General features: G+C 34.7%; 1 protein-coding gene across 1 annotated transcript in view; it reads left to right on the top strand.

Annotated features, from left to right (window-relative positions):
• The first annotated feature begins 5116 nt into the window (after nucleotides 1–5116).
• Nucleotides 5117–18192, top strand: part of LOC126980044 (uncharacterized) — an 86660-nt gene continuing 73584 nt past the window's right edge. Inside the window, exons 1-6 of the mRNA XM_050829671.1 lie at nucleotides 5117–5219; nucleotides 5991–6111; nucleotides 6653–6677; nucleotides 9563–9703; nucleotides 10271–10454; nucleotides 13583–13732. Of these exons, the coding sequence (XP_050685628.1) occupies nucleotides 5117–5219; nucleotides 5991–6111; nucleotides 6653–6677; nucleotides 9563–9703; nucleotides 10271–10454; nucleotides 13583–13732 (724 nt within the window). The remainder of the gene's footprint in view (nucleotides 5220–5990; nucleotides 6112–6652; nucleotides 6678–9562; nucleotides 9704–10270; nucleotides 10455–13582; nucleotides 13733–18192) is intronic.

Raw genomic sequence — 18192 nt, 5'->3', positions numbered from 1 at the left:
TGCGACCACCGCTCGCCGCCGCTGTGCGACCGTGAATAAACCATATTCATGTGAAAGAACTTGCAAACTGCAACCGTATGCATATAAAATAAACACTTATCCTAATAGGCGTAGCAATTAATCACTAAGTTTGATGACTTAAATTCGCCTTCTAACAGCAAGTATAAATTTTATTTATAGACTTATTATTTATGAGTAGGATAAAAGAGTATGATATCACCTGATGGTATGTGATCACCGCTGCCTATATTCTCCTGTGAGAACTAGAGGAATCACACGAACTTTTCCGATCTTATAAATGCTTTGAACAAAAGTACGTGGCAGGCGAGAATCGAAACGGGGGCTTCAAATCATGATTCTGTCTAAAGATTCTGTCTCTACTATGGATTAAGGGTCTGAAATAAAGTATTATTATTATTAAAGTCGAACAACACAAGTTTAAGCTATTCAAATGCGTATAATGTCACTTTGAAGATATTTTTGCAATATCGATCTGTTAAGTTTGTTTTTAGCGTTTGGTAAGTTAGATCCATCTTTAGGTAAGCTGTACATGTGGGTACTCGTGTTACGATCGAGCTTTTCATCTCAGAGCGTGATGCAAACAGAATTTAACCACTTCATTCGTTGGCGTGACGGATCCGCCTTACGTACGATAAAATGTATGTGCGCCAAAAGAAGTCTTAACTTCAGAAGTTTCTCTTGCATTGTGGTTTCACTAAAACTACACAATTGCATATTTTCATAACTTCGACACGAAAAAACTACTACTAGTACAAATAGTACTTCCCTTCACGAACTCTTTCTTATTTATTATTTGCAATAACTTGCTAGTTACTATCAATGATATTTGAAGGTATAGATAGGTTACGTAGACAACATTCGGTGTTTGAAAATGATACACTTACGCACACATGAATAACATTGCAATAGCACACTACATTACGATAACACGTCAAAGAAGGATAGTAAATACAATTATCGCAAGCGAAAAAGAGAAAAATCTAATTTGCTAATTGCTTCATATTTGTATAAAAAAATACAGTTAATTCATCAGATATGATTTTTACCGTACACCGTGATTTATGCCTAAATTACGATTCATTCATAAGTTCATGTGGTAAAAGCTGTAAAGTAGTAAACATGCATTGAAATTAGGTAGATAATGTGTCATTGATTTTATAAAAAAATAATTTAATATTGATTATAATATACAACGTGAATCAAAAAAGGTATAACATCCCTTCAATGCTACGTTACATAAGTCATATGCAATAGTATTGTGATGTTTAAATTTGAATAAATAAAATAAATAAGAATGAAAAAAGCCCCTACAAAATAAAAATATTATTTTTCAATGTCTTTTCTCAGACAACCCTAACTTTTAAAGAGACCGCCATTTAATATGGGCGAAGCCGTTGTTTGTAAACAAAATTAGGTAACCTACCTACGGACTTAAACATTAGGTATTCGATAATAATAGTACATACCAATCTTGCTGCGCAGCTTTTTAGCACTCCTTGAGTTTCACAATAAATACACAGAAAACACCACATCACGTCATGTTGATTATGTTTTAGGTAGTTAGGTACCTAAGTAGATACCTAGTTATTTCATCACTATTACATTCAAAACAGCCCAGGTACATCACACATGATACAGTTATAAGGAGGTACGTAGGTTTTGCAGCAACACCACTAAAGGAAGGGTTCAATCATGCACCAATCTTCGGAAACAGGCGTATGAGGGATGCCTCCTATTCCGGTACCGACGCGGACGGTGGTACAATTCGCGAGCTGCGACCAGATTGTAACATGTCGTAATATCATGTCGTAATATTCATTGTTCCCATAATCTGCCATGATTATTACGAAAATACTGCAATCCAAAAGCCCAACGCGACGATCTAACAAACATGAATGTCGGAACACAAATAAAGCATAAAAAATATTTAATAAAATGTCCATTGAATTAGGTATTATGAAGTATGCACACTCGCCGAAATAACAAGTGGCTTTTATTTTTTATGGAAAGGGAAGACAAACGAACGTACGGGTCACCTGGTGTTAAGTGATCACCGCCGCTCACATTCTCTTGCAACACCAGAGGAATCACAGGAGCGTTGCCGGCCTTTAAGGAAGCAGTATGCGCTTTTATTGAAGGTACCCATGTCGTATCATCCGTCATCAGTATTCATTTACTAGGCGAGAATGTAAAGGAAGTGTTGTCAAAGAGCGGTGATACGACAAATGCGGTTTTATTAGTGGAATACGCGCAAACTTGAGTCTTCTGGGAGTTAAATTGGACAAGGTTCATATTTACCCACATAATAGGGGCAAGCCTCCACATTTCTAAACTCTGGTCTGCTACTCAGAAATTTCTTACTAAAACCCCAATGCTTTGCAAATGCCCGGCCCGGGAATGAAATACCTACCTATCTATTATTAATACGAGAATGGTCAAAGACATCTATTTTTGACTAAAGTTATCCGTGAAGAACAATTTCTTAATAGGAGCCTATTAGAATTATCTTTATTGGATATTACATTTTTTTGTGTTAAGAAGGGACAAGACGAGCTGGACATTCAGCGAATGGTAATTGATACGCCCTGCCCATTACAATGCAGTGCCCATCAAGAGTAAAGAAAAACCCAAAAACGCGGAACTACAATTGCGCTCGTCACCTTGAGACATCAATCATTCAAATAATCCTATATTAAAGTGCTTAGGTAATAACTTATCAAAAATGAGAATTCATTTAATTTCCAACACAACATAAATATCTTGCATTAGAAATGGTTCGGTGTGTAGGTTCCTTTACAATCGGCAATCCCTTTGATTTTACAAACACATAAACAGTCTCCAATCACAGAACAGTAAATATTTGAATCATGATATTCACACAATTCAAAGAGTAAAAATGCCGATAGGCCGAACTTTTTAACCTAAAAGTATGCATTACAGAGTTTCATAATTGGATTAGTATTACCTATCTTTATTGGTAATTAAATAAATACAAATTTAGAATGATTTTCAATGTCAGCTAAAGAAAATGCACATACAAAATAACTTGGTCTTCATGGCCAAATGAGATTATAATTTTTCTCACAGTTGCTATGAGCAGTAGGCATTTTACTATTATCTGATATTATGTCACATCTACGTTATTCATCTGTTTTAGGTCAAAGAGAGTTCAGAAAAACAGCTGATAAGGGTTGTGGGATGCATAGTTTTTGCGAAAACTGTGGACTTTAAATATTGTATTCAAACATAACGCTAATTCATTTCTGACTTCACATAGCCATTAGAGATGATCTAAGGAATGTCGGGTTAAGGCATAGTATACCCTTTTTGATTCACGTTGTATAGCCACATTGATGATATCAATCGTTTATACATAAAATAATAAAAAACATACAGACATGAAAACAAAGCCGAAAGGTATCTACAGTAAGGGTCTAATTTTTACAATTTTACTAACAAAGCGACGGCTCCCCAAAACTTTTAAGATTACAATTATTATTTTTTGTATCTTATATTATTTATGAATGTCTTTTTGTTGAGGGTTTATAACATTAAGGTAATGGGATAAGAAGAAAAAGATCCATTGATTCTTCTGCAGTTAGCAAGGGATATACTGAAAGGGACAGTTTTACTGAAAAAACTCCTACGTAAACAAATAACAGTCACTGTCTACATGCGCTACCTACCCTAGAACTTGTTTTAGTAGTTTGATAGTTCAGCTGCCTATATACGTACTTGTTTATATTACATTTCGTATTACATTCACTGCAACAACGACTTTTTTACATCATTTACTAAAATATTCTACCTCGATCAATCCTCGATACATCGATACCTCGATCCCGCAACAGACAGCATCAATATTTCGTCATTTCTGTACGATAATCTATGATCGGCTTGGAAGCGATCGGCGTTGTCATGGCGACATATTTATTTTGTTAGATAAATAATGAAATCAAATGAAATTTTAAAATTCATGATTTCTTAACTGTGGTATGTAATTCTCTGATTTTTTTACTTTCGTAATTAGTGCATCTTCCCATAACACAAGACAGCATTTTAATGTTATACCTATATCAAATTGTAAGCAATTCTGTCAACAACAAACGCGTGTGTACCGGGTACGCGGGTTTTCGTATCGAGAGAGCGACTACGACCAAAGGAACCAATTGACTCCATTTAGGCGATTGATTTACGGCGCGCTAGTGACATATTTTTTGACTTTTAATACTGTATTATCATTGTTTACTATACTAGTTATTATACCAAAACATAACTGGCCAGTAGTTCTTCATATGCGTTTGACCTCTTTGGTTAACTAGTAATAGCACAAAGGCGGAACAATCAGAAACAGAAATTTCAAACTCCCATAAGAATATTTAATATTGTTCCTGCTATACTTCTTAAGCCAATTTTATTATTTTAAACAGCATACCACCAGTTGCAGAAAGCATCCTTAAAGTTAATGTTTCTTGAAATATAATACCGTCACTTTTTTTTTAATTTTGACAGTCAAAGATAGCATGTGATGTAATGAAACATTAACTTTAAGAATGCTTTCTGCAACAGGCGGGATGTGATATAACAACAAACTCGAAAAATGAGCTCATTAAATCTGTAATTAATATTGAAATACATATTGGTGGTAAAAATAAACATAAGAAGTTATTCGTGGATAGAGTAGATAAAATATTATGAAGGGCTTAAACAATTACTAAAACAATAAAAACAAACATTTATATTTAACAACACTTATCTTAAATCACCACACACATTACATACTATGAGAACATCGTTAGATCTTAGTGCTAGTTACTGTATATTTATCTACGTAAAAGAAGTGTTTTCCGATATTAAGGATATTGTTTTGTTTCAGACAACGCTGTGGCCAAAATGTGAAAAGGAATAAAATGGAAATGGAAATGGGAATTACTAAGAATTGGAACGATGCTACAATAAACTAGATGCTTGTAGTATTTGTGATACGAGCGGTCAATGATGAGTGTTGAGAAGTTATCGTGTTATTTGTACGCCGGGTCGTGAGCTGTGGGCAAATGAAAAGACGACGCGTGGGCCGCGGTGCGCATGCGCGGTAATGCCCGTGCGCAACATGCGTCATTGCGCGGCGTTGCTTCTCGCTCTTCTGTGCGCAGTTTCGGCACAAATTGCATGGACACCGATATTTTTGGATGGCAGCAGTAAGTATCGAAATGTTCTTTATTTATTAAAATAATCTGCTCGCGTCGCTAAACTAAATTTAGAATAAAAAGGTGCATCAGCAGCACTAGGGCGGAAATCATTGTATTTGATATTTAGCTAGAAGTTATATTCTCTTTGATTTAGGCTGCCAGTTTCCGCCACTGCGAATGGCATCTCGATGGTTGAATAAGTGTCATTATTCCCTTGACTTGTGTCACTTTTTAACACTGACCTCTACTTTAAGCCACTGGACTGGAGGAATTAATTCAAAATGCAAAAAATACTTCAGAGTATTTTTCGTTCCTTCGTAGCATTTGTATTGTATGTCAAAATTAGTTCTCTAGACGCTCGCGAGTGGCGCTTCAAATAGGCACACAAAATTTGCTGTCAAACACAGGTCAGTGCTTTTTGATTTTTGGATAAAAAATAATTTACCACAAAATCTTAAATGTATAGCTATACACCATTATACTCCGTCAAACTTCTTTAGATTCTACTTTCGGGTGCCGGAATTGTTTAGCTTAAAATCGCGATAGAATTTTCCGCAATCCAACATAATCATCGATGATTTAAGCCGCCGCCGCCTCTGGCGCCAGAGGTCATGGGTTTGAGTCCCGCATCGTTCATAAAATTATTTTTTTCAAATTTTATTTTTGTATTATATGAGTCTTATTTATATTTTGTTAGAGTATTATTTATATTATATTTTAAATTTTATTTGTGTAAATAAATACTGTTGATAGGTGGTTGAATAAACTTTTTTTAAACAGGCCAAGTCGACCTCTGGACCCAATCATCTTCTGGATGTGCGTGTCCTGGAGATGGTGGGGATGACTGTGCCTGCTGTGTTCGTGATGGAGCGTGTCCTTGTGGAGAAGTAGCACCTACTCGGTGTGCCCAGTGTGGCCTGGAACAATACTGCTCCAACAGTAAGTTATAATATTATTAAAAATATGTGACATCAACTGTCAAATTTACTGCACGGCCAGAGCACCCTCCCGTTCCCCGCTCCTCCCCTCGCTCTAATTCTGTTGCGACCGTACGGTTTGCAGTTTCATTACCGTTAGGAATATGTGATATTTTCGTGTTACCACTGCTTTGTTTTAGACGTTTTCATTGTAACGTTTTGACTTTTGTTTTTAATAGTTATGTTCTTCTGTGTCACTATAATAGTACTGCCAGGAAATTAATTCATTTTTTACCTAGCCCAGATTATTGTATTGATTTTAATTAATAGCATTACAATATAACACACACCGCTTTACATCAAACTACATATAATACTGAATAAAATATATCGTTATTTATTTATTAATAATAATATCCTAGTGATGCTTGTTGTGCATACCGTAACAAAGCGACAATGTGACGTCATCTACGTCAGACCCTGAAATATTGTAACCAGGTAGTTGTTACCGTCATGTAAAAACAGCACTAATGAAGAAATTGACGGTCAGGTAAGTGAAGGTGAGACGCGCTGTATTTCAATGGCTGCGTGATATTAGTAGAGACTTTTTCTGCTTCATAAATACAGGCGTGCACAAATTATTTACTCAAGCGTTTAATGGAAGAACAAAAAAAAACTATAGGTATCTGTTCATTCCTCTCGTGTGATATACAAGCTATCTACAAGCTCTCGCAAGGTAATTTGCAATTTTCGTATTTTATCTTATATAATTTAGCGCACGGTTATTGTTTCATTTGGTGAAAGATTTATTTTCTAATCGTATACATGAATGGCAATTACAGCGTCAAGTGGCTTTTGTGCTGCTGAGTCATTATGTAACGGACTTTTTTTCCAATTGAAAAACAGAGGTCGGTATTTGAATTCATGAGCTAAATTTAGCATTGTTGCAATAGTTTTGGGCCTTACTAGAAAATACCAAATTACCTAATCCTAATCCAGGGATTCCAGCTGTGATAGACCTTAAAAATCATACTGTATTTAGTTGGCATTCTGTACCCATATTTCTGCAAACGTTCAGGTTTGCAAAATTCTTAATAGAATTTTCTTTTGTCTTTTGATTTCCCTTATATTACTGTATTATGGGAAGTTGTGTTGTGCTACAATATTAATAAGTAATGCTTAAGTAACTAGTTAAGTCACTTGAGACCAATTTGAAGCCACATAATCTATCCTCGGGATTACGCATCTTAAACCCCTTAATCCCGGTCTTGAAAAACATGATCAGGATTGTGTTCTCTAGAGGTAATCCATTATAAGCAGATAAACATGCATTAGAGCTTCAACTTTGGCCTGTTTCTGAATCTTAGATTGTTGTTTTAGTTATTTTCAAGTTCCCGGTATCTTTTCCAATGGATTGCAGAGTCTGTTATATTCAAATAAAACTTGATTTATAATACTATTCTAATTATAAAATATGGCGTATCATTCTTAGAGAATTGACGATCTCTGCTTGGTATAAAAACAAACATGAGACTGGTAAGATAGATTGGAAACTCCGTGTAATACCTTTTATCCTGATTACCACAGCAGAATACGATATATGCAAAAAAAATAGAGTATGTGCAACAAATTCTCGTTTAAATATATAAGGCGTACGGGGGATGACCTCCATACGACTTATCATACCTCCATAATTTGGAAATGTCATGAAAGGCACTTTGTCGAATCAATTACCCACTGCTGTGTTCCCAAACCAAAAAGACTTCGGGACCTTCAAGAAAAGAGCATGCAAACTTCAAACGCCGGCAATGCATCTCTTGACCCCCGGTTTTGTGGATGTCCATGGGCGGCTATCTCACCACTTTCCATAACGTTCTTGCCCGTTTGCCCCCTCTTAAATAAAAAATGCCAGGTCAACTCAAGGTTGCCATATTCTTATTATTTTTCTTCTGTCATCTCATAACTAAATTAATGATCAATATCGTTTAGCAACACCGTTTTTCCCTATCCAGTTTAGAGATGGGAATAAATCTATAATTTCGAGATGGATAACCAATGGCAAAAATTCAATTTCATTTTTCCAGTAACTATAAATTTCAATTGGGAGTACTAGAGGGGGCTAACTCGCCTCCAAGCCTCACCCCCACTCATCCAACGATTCGTGCTAACACAAACTATTGCAAATCCGCTGTTTAAATTTTACAAGTAAATTTATTACTATCATGATATTGCCCTGTGCAGCCGTGCCATTTCTCAGTGGTTACGTTTACGTTATTTGGTAGGAAATACAGTAGGTATGTACCTAAAGAAACTCATAAAAATAAGCTGCCTATAACCGAATATTTAATACGGCTTAACTAACTTGTTTAAGACCTGTCTTCTAGACTTGTTTTTTACCAGTTGGAGTCCTTTGCAAAGGACGCCAGCGAGATTATGAGTACCACAACGGCGCCTATTTCTGCCGTGAAGCGTAATGTGTAATTACTGTGTTTCGGTCTAATGGGCGCCGTAGCTAGTGAAATTACTGAGCAAACGAGAATTAACATTTTGTATCTCAAGGTGACGAGCGCAGTTGTATTGCCGCTCAGATTTTTTTTCAAGAATCCTGATCGGCACTTCATTGTAAGGGGCAGGGCATATTAATTACCATTTGTAAAGGTCCAGCTCGTCTCGTCCCTTATTTTCATAAAAAAAAACCTATCGGGAGTACTTCATTAAGAAGCATTTTTTATGGAAAAGGAGGACAAACCTAATGGTATGTGATCACCATGACCCATACTCTTTTGTAACACCAGACCTTGTTAATCAACTTATGAATTCAAAATATTAAAAATATATTTGTTTGTCGGGGCGAGAATAAAAAACGCGGTTCGGCGGTGAGAGTAAGCGGTTTTACTTTTGGTATGTTATGGTATAATCGGGCTAATTTCCCCAACTCGACGACTGCGCGCCTATTTTGCGTGGTTGGGAATATACTTGTTATTCCTGCCACCCTAATTCCTGCAGAAACCTTAGAATCTCTTCTCTTTTCTAAAGACTTCCGGGAGTGCGTTTGGGGTACCAAGATGTTGAGCACGTTAGGAAGGCCGTTATCCGTCTAAGTTGAATTCTATTGAGCTTAATATGGCGATTTGCCATAATGGCATCAATATTGGGGATTGTCTCCCGTGTTTGTCTACAGTCCTCTAGTGCTAACCATAGATTTTTGTGTTGATGTCTTGTGCATTTACGAATTTGGCTCTTGAGCCAGCCAGAAGGTAGGGGTATGATTGGTTGTGGCCCTATGGCAGTAATATTTGAGCCTCTTCTAGCTAACTCATCTGCCATATCATTTCCGCATGAGTTGCTGTGACCTTTAATCCATTGAATAGTAACTTCGGTATATCGGGTAACCATACCGAACACATATGATTTAAGGTGTTATGACATTCATAGATCATACCCCAAGTGGTGGAGTTGCTATTCAATACGGACAAACTGTGTGATAGTATGCGGATGTGGAAGTCTTTGACATTCCGCGCCTCGATTTTTCGAACTGCCTCAAGGATACCTAGACAATCAGCCTGGTACCTAAGGGTAATGAGATTTTTATGTTCAGATCATCGGAAGAAATGCCGCAACCTGTTGGTTGCCGCAAAAACTTGGTTTTAGATTCGTCAGTGAATATCCTTAGGTCCCTGATATTGAGACCTTCATTTGGATCCTCTTCAAGCTGTATTTTATATTTTTTGTCTAAAATATATTTAATTTGAATTGAAAATTAGGTGTATTGGTGATAATATACCCCAATCACATGACACATAGACCCTGAGACTTAAAAGATATTATAATATCTCTATAGGCAATAAACATTACACTTATTAATTCGTATTTAGTTACTTACATATATTCATAAATTGGTTAATATATTATAATAAATAACATAATATATTGTACACTATTACAAAGACTTTACACCAACGTAAAAATCTATTGATACCTTTTTCAATTTAGAATATTAATATTTTAATAGAATTAAGGTTGATTTCCATCTTTCATCAGTAAAAAGTGAGTGCGTATATTTGTAATGATATGTTACAAAATATGATGTGCATTTAAAATTCTGAATCTTATTTTCATCTAATACAATCTTTATTTGTCCAGTGTGCAACATTACCATTGATTCCCGGATTCTCAGAAGCAAATCCGGGAAGACTTTTGGACAAATCAAGTCTCCTTCAATCGAAGGTCCTGGATACTGCTCTTACCTACTGCAGCCTGATGCGGGACAACGCGTTGAGATCCAAATTTACAGACTACTTTCTGTTGGAAGATTCAATGGTTCAAGGTAAGTTCTTTAAAATAATATATCCATTACACTAGTTGCTTACCAATCATGAACCTTATAAACAACAAGACTACTAATACTTATATAATACTAGCTGCCCCGAAAGACGTTGTTCTGTAGATAATAAAAAAAAATACTGTTTTATAGGAATTTGCCAATAATCAAAACATCAAGAATTATTTCGTAAAAAATGCTCCCTGTTGTTATAATAAAATTGTTTCACAGCGGAACTGTCAAACCGTGCGTCACTCATTGATATACAAAAAACCTTTTTGAAAAATTAGTTTTTTGTACATCAATGGCGTCACTAAATTCTCTCATAGAAAATATGTCCATACAAAACAAATATTGAAAATAAAAAGAATTATGGATCCGAAATCGAAATAAAAACTGTCCTATCTCTCAAGTTGGACCAAATTGCACTCTATGGAGTAATCCCCATTAAAATCCGTTCATTAGTTTAGGAGTCCATCGCGGACAAACTACGTGTCACGTAAATTATATATATTAAGATTAGCAAGGCACATAATTCAAATAATCAACTGAGGTGAGTTGACGCTTCACGCTCATTGGTCAGGAAGTAATCACATAATCATAAAAAATCGCTTCTGGCTACTTTGGATTTTTAAAAGATCTGTGTTCACCATTTATTAATTACCACGCAAATTAATGGTCTATGGGTACAAGGTCTCTAATACAAAGTCAAAAAATAACTAATTTTTAATTAAGTACCAGAAAAAGTTTGGTCAATGATGAAGAGATAGTAAATATGCAGTTTGTTTTGTAATGTAAAATAGGAGCATTATTACATAGTTTTTTCGACATATTGTTTTATAAGTGTGTTAACTAATGGTAAGTAATAAATCAAGTTTTTTTTGTTAAAATTTAAATAGCATTGTGTAATTTTTATACACGACAAAATATCAACAAATAAAGCATAATTAAATTGTTTCTACTTTTAATTAAGTGAAATAATGTGGATAAAAGTTTTATCTCGGTTACATATAGTTAACACACAAACTTTTTAATTAAGTTTGAAGATCAAGCCTTTCAATTCATCAAGAATTTAACAGCCTTACAAAGAAACTTGATATAAAGTTATGTCTGAAAATAAACCAAGAATATGCAAAGTGTTTACAAATAGACATTTTGCTTATGATTGGTTTATTCGGACGTATAACGTTTCCCGCGTTTATTTGCAATGCTGCTTGTCATTCGGAAAACTTCAGAATTATCATTGTATTGATAGTGTAATTGGCAGCGATATACGGCCATTTTCAATAACCTATTTAACCTTAGTTTAACTTACGGATACATTGCCGTCAGCGTTTAATGACAAGATCTTATCTATCCATAGTTATGTCCAATATAGTTATAGACCAATGTTATCTGTCAATAGGTTATTGAAATGTAAGTAAGCGTAAAAGGATAGATTTGTCTACGTCTAGTAAGTTAAACTAAGGATAGATAGGTTATTGAAAACAGCCGATAGTCAAACTTTTGCTTAATCTCAGTTTGATTCTCAGTTATAACTTAAAACCAAGTTTATTTATAAAGCCGTATTCGATTCATTAATGCTGAAATTGCAATTCAAACTAAATTTAACGGTGTAACTACGATATACTATATAAAACCCCGTGCATAAGATTCTAATTACCAAAACCTACTTGGTCGCTTGGCTTGATTTACTCACGTTTGAAATAGAATATCCCAACTTTTGCTTTTGTCTTGATTTGGTGGTTACGAAACTTGGAAACTCCTTGACAACGCTAAGCTAGATATAAATTCACCTAGTTCCGTTTCCAAGCAAACATTGTATATACAAATTTATAGATATGGGAGTTCTTGTTGTACCAAACTTAATCAACGAAACTGTAGAGCATTTTCAGCGTAAATTGTTTTGATGATTGTATGAAAAACAAATTATTAAATACCCGCATTTTCACATTTGTCACTAGTGCATGTCGTACGTTTGTACCTCCCTGAATGCTGATAAAAATGTCACATGAATTAATCCAGACAAAATTCTTCATTATCATTTGTAGCTTTGATCGAAGTATTCCATGTATTCCATATAGTCTTCCTACCTATGCTTACTACTTTGTATTAATAAAAAATCCATCTGAAACTATAAAATGGTTTCTTTAATTGGTTAAAAGAAATAGAGCAATAATTTTCAATAAATATTTAATTTTCTTCATTTTCCAACAAGATTCAGTTTCAATTGCATTACAGAAGTAATTTGTATTATTTATTGATACAGTCTTGAGCTTTCTAAAATTTCAAAACCTAAAAACAGAGAGAAGTGAGCGCCAAATTTATCCTGAAAGAGAAAAACCACATTTTGAGAAATTGATGTCTTTATTCTACCCGAATCATTCAAACGGCAGCCATTACAGTCTTATACAACTTTTTCCAAATATAACGGAAAAGTGTTATAAGCTTTCGCAGTATTTACGTTCGTAGTTAGTAGATGCCTAATAAAGGTATAATACTACTAACGCATTCATATGACACAGATACTATATAAATACCCAGTAGCCAATGTTTACGGAATGTTGTGATAATTACTTGACCAATAAGCCTTCAGCACCCGGCACCCGCTCACTTCGGATGGTTGATCGAATTGTTTGCATTAAGAAAATATTATAGTAGTGGAAATTATTGCTGATTATAAATCATTTGATGAGATTACTTTTATTTATCATTCTATTTCATTATTCACATGCTACTTTTCGATGGACAAATCGATGGTCTTGTCACTGAAGTCATATTTTATATTATTTACTATTAAAATGAAGTATAAAATGGCCGTTGAAATGTTTCAATCTGAAGGTCGCCGTAGCTAGTAAAATTATTGGGCAAATGAGACTTAACATCTTACCCATTTCTTAAGGTGACGAGCGCATTTGTAGTACTGCTCAGAATTTTTGAGGTTTTTCAACAGTCCTGGGCGCACTGCATTGTAATGGGCAGTCTCGTCTGTCCGTCTCGTCCCTTATTTTCATAAAAAAACTTTTGGAGGATAGCGTGACCGATGATTATCACTTAACATCACGTGAATTGGTTCCACCTTTCCAATTAATTAAATTCTAAATCGTACTTATTATAATGCCTTTCGAATTTAGTTGTGTTGGCGGCTGGCTTCAACTTGGTGGTGCTAGTGCTGTACAGGATGCTAGTGGTGCAGCGGAAACCAGACTCTGTGGAGCCAATGAGAGGTACACTCCACCAGTGGTTCTCTTTGCTGATCATGGAGCCTCAATACTGGACTTTAGGTATGCATTAATTAAATTTTGCTTTCCATTGTGCCTGTTATACCAATTAAAAATTATTCTCTTTTCTTAGATCCATTAGCTTCTTTAATTCTGTTTGTTTCAATCGTTTTAATTTTCCCCAGGATAAAAGAAAAAACTGTGAGATCACAGTTCTTAGCCTTCTTCAGTTTTACCTCCCTGAGTAACACACAAGGAGTTGGGTTTCATCCACGAGGCGGTTCTAGAATACCACATACAGGTTAATAATTATTAAGTAATTTAAACAAAATGTCTTTGAAACTTGTCATTCCTTTCTTCTCTCTCAAAGCGCAATTTGTTCCTAAAAAGCTATGGTAGTGAAGTTAAACATATTTCTTTAGTTTCGAATTTATTAATAATGACAATAAATGAAATAGATAACTTAACAGGCACGTACGTATCCTGATGCGATAGCCTATAATTTTTAGTGGATCAGACGAATCACACGAGTTATTTTGAAAGGACCTCTATTGATCTGGAAACGCCGCGCAGGAAATTCCATTTTTCACTTTGATTGTACGTGGAAGAAAGTTTTAAAACGTCACTGTGAAGAAGATCATACAACCATTAATAGTATGAAATTTATGTTTCTGGCTTTAATGGTGTGATAGGCAAATAGCTCCTTAGGACACTTAGTGTGATATCTGTGGTCCAAGCGCTAAGCAATAGTTTGATCCGATGATGCTGGGGTTCTCCAGACCAGAGATAGAGTTAATAATCCGTACTTGGCAGAAACAAAAGATTGACCATAGACAGTCATTCAATCATTCATTGATCGATTGACAATCCTTTAGATATGCCAAGAGTTGGTGGTTCATGAGGCTTTCCATAGGCTTGAGAGCAGAGAGATTTGTTAACTCCTGACTATATGCCTGTAGTTTGTCGGATAGATTCAGAGGGATAGATCAGCTGGAAATGAGTTGACTTCCAAGAGACCGAAAGATCACCTTTTGAATATGAGTTCGAGAATAAATATTGCATTGTGGGATTGGCTATAATATTTTACATATGGAGACGAAAATAAGTGTTTTTCTGTATCATTCGATAACTCTCTATTTTATTCCTATGTGTGGATGAAATTACAAATATTTATTTTATATTTTTGTACTTAAAATCTTACAGGGATAAGAACAGAAAAGCTTAAAGAAAATATCAAAAAGGAAATGTTACATAAACTTATATTTTTCATAACGATTCACTCGTTCACTATATGCTCATGATGTTACAATGTTGCTCGTAATAGGAACAGCAAAGTGCGAAATTGCATACAATGTTAAAATATATTGTGAAGTTACTTGCACTTAGCTTGAAATTCAGACAAGGGTTTAGTTATACTGCGCTTTGAATATCATTTTGTAAAAATATCTAATATTTTTTTTATGGAATAGGAGGACAAACGAGCGTACTGGTGTTAAGTGGTTAAGTGATCATCGCCGCCCACATTCTCTTGCAACACCAGAGGAATCACAAGAGCGTTGCCAGCCTTTAAGGAAGGTGTACGCGCTTTTTTTGATGTATTTAATACTGTTGATAAAAAGGATTATAAGATTAACGATACATAAAGCAAAAAATCTAATAAAGTCGCACCTGAAAAATGAAACCCTGAAATGTGAATAATGGATAGGACGCTGTTCATTGCTCTTGTTGGCTTATCGATCGTGTTCGCTTCATCGGTGTTATTCTAAGTGCTAGGCAGTAGACTGCTCTGTGGATCTATATACGTCGTATGTTTGCTATAAATATATAATAAGTAGTAATCACTCCAGTTCTTGGAGTTGAATAAAAATATATATTTCTTAGTTTTCAATTTTTACTGCGAACTTTACTTGAGGTGGTTTGGTCATGTAAAGATGATGGAAGTAGGTTTGTATGATGGAAGATAAAGCAATAGCTTTATGTCGATCTAGGCCTTCATCGGAACAGGAATACAGAAAAGGGTACAAGTTAATGGAGCCAGATATTTAATAAAAAAATAATTACTTAACTTACACACATTTACTGAAGTAGGCGTTTCTTTGCGGAAATCCATAATTATACAAATGATTTAAGTTTTCTTTAGTGTTAATTGCACCAATATTTGTTTAACGACACGAGACTAAAAATCAGTCTCGTGCCAGATTTTTGCGAGACAACACGTCCTGAGGATGCTTCGTGTAGAGGCGAAACACGTGTCGAATTGTTTAAAACAAATATTGGTGGAATTAACACTAAAGAAAATTTAAATCATTTCTTACACACATTATTGAACTGGAATATAAAAGAGTTTAAAAAGTAAAGACTTTTATATGTACTATTACAATGCGAGTACTAATTAATTGAATTATTACTCTAGGTATATGCATAAAAGCTTAATTATTTATATTTTATTTTTAATAATTTGCAGGTCAACATTTTCAGTTTAATTTACACAAAAACCTTTTGTAAGAATTCAATTACAATTTTATGCATTTTAATATTTTAAAATGTATTTTATTAACCGACTTCAAAAAAGGAGGAGGTTCTCAATTCGTCGGTATGTTTTTTTTTTATGTTTGTTACCTCATAACTTTCGACTGGGAAAACCGATTTTGATAATTCTTTTTTTATTGGAAAGGATATACTTCAAAGATAGGAGATTTGGTGAGAGTTTGCTTAGGTTCTGATTACGGAATCTATGACAACGTAACGGATCTCTTCAATTCTTAGGAGCTAAGTAACGATACTCGGCCAAATCTTTTTTATGCTATCCGGACAATAATCATAACTAGAATTAGATTAATTAATTAAATTGTATAAAATACGTAATTATTTTTATGCTTTTTAGTGCATATTATATCTATTGTTTTGGAATAGTGTTTTTGAAGTCGGTTGTTTTTTTGTTAATTTTTTTTATAAAGTAGCGCAATGCTTCCGTTGGTCAAAGAAACAACGAAATAAAAGTTTACATTTTCTTAATATATAAATCCAGTGTCCTGCTGTTTATTTCCAGTGAACTCCCTAAACTAATGAACGGGTTTTAATGGTGATTACTTCATGGAGTGCAGTTTAGTTCAACCTGAGAGATAGGATAGTTTTTATTTCGATTTGGTACCCATAACTATTTTTATTTCCAAAATTTGTTTTGTTTGGACATATTTTCAATTAGAGAATTTATTGACGCATGGTTTGACAGTTCTGCTGTGAAACAATTTCATTTAAACAACAGGAAGCATATTTTACGAAATAATTCTTGATATTATGAAATATTATTGACAAAATAAAAAAAAAACTGTATTTTATTTATTATGTACAGAACAACGTCTGTCGGGTCAGCTAGTATCCAATATAAAATCAATGTAAAGTATCGGCTATATCACATTGTTTTATTCTTCAATATCAGTTCGGCTCGAAGGGAGTAATGAACCGTTAAATTTAGCAGGTAGACTCATCTCAAGTTTTTTTCCCTCAGTTTTACGTGAGGGTATTTTTCTTTATCTTTCCTTCCAATTTACTCGGACTCATCTATACATAAAGTATCCTCGCGCTTTTGACTATATGGATTATACGATTGAAGAGAAAGGTTTTCATTGTGTATGTAATTTATATATTTTTCATAAATATAAAATACTAGTTAACCCGGCAAACGTTGTTTTGCCATATAAATTGTATTGATCTTTTGCTTGCTAGTTGATAAGAGATGGCGCTAGTTGTATTCATTAGTAACAATCACACTTCTTTTATATTTTGTATAATTCACACTATAGTTTTATAAATTATAGCCTATATGTTAATCTGGTGTGTAAGCTATATTATTGTAAAGTTTCATCAAAATCTATTCAGTAGATTTTGCGTTAAAGAAGTTCAAACATACATCCAGACATACAAACTTTCACATTTATAATATTAGTAGGATTATTGAATTTGATTCTTGTTTTTATATCTTGCTTCAATCATTTGATAACTTATTGTACCCTCGCGGCTACATGATTTCATGTCCTAATGTCTCGACCTCTCGAGTTCACCGCTGCGTTGGAAGATGTCTTTAAGCTTCTGGACTGGAATGGCCTCAATACCCAAGGTTTCAAAATGAACATAGACAAGACGAAGATCATGTCAAATGTCCGTGTTGCACCTACTTCCATAACAATGGGAACTCTACTCTGGAAATTGTCAACGAGTACGTCTATCTCAGACAAATAATCCAGTAAGGCAGGTCCAATTTCACGAAAAAAGGTCACTCGTCGAATCCAACTAGGATGGGCAGCGTTCGGGAAGCTCCATAAAATCTTCTCGTCCGAAATACCACCACCCAGTGTCTGAAGACGAAGGTTTTCAACCAGTGTGTGTTGCCAGTTAAGACTTACGGTACGCAGACGTGGTCGTTAAGAATGGGCCTTATGATAAAGCTCATGGTCACTCAGAGGGCAATGGAGAGGGCTATGGGCGGAGTTTGCCTGCTAGATCGAATCAGAAATGAGGAGATC

The sequence above is a fragment of the Leptidea sinapis genome, chromosome 4, assembly GCF_905404315.1.
Source record: "Leptidea sinapis chromosome 4, ilLepSina1.1, whole genome shotgun sequence".
In the NCBI taxonomy this organism is placed as follows: domain Eukaryota; kingdom Metazoa; phylum Arthropoda; class Insecta; order Lepidoptera; family Pieridae; genus Leptidea; species Leptidea sinapis.
This window is presented reverse-complemented; position numbering and strand designations above follow the sequence as displayed.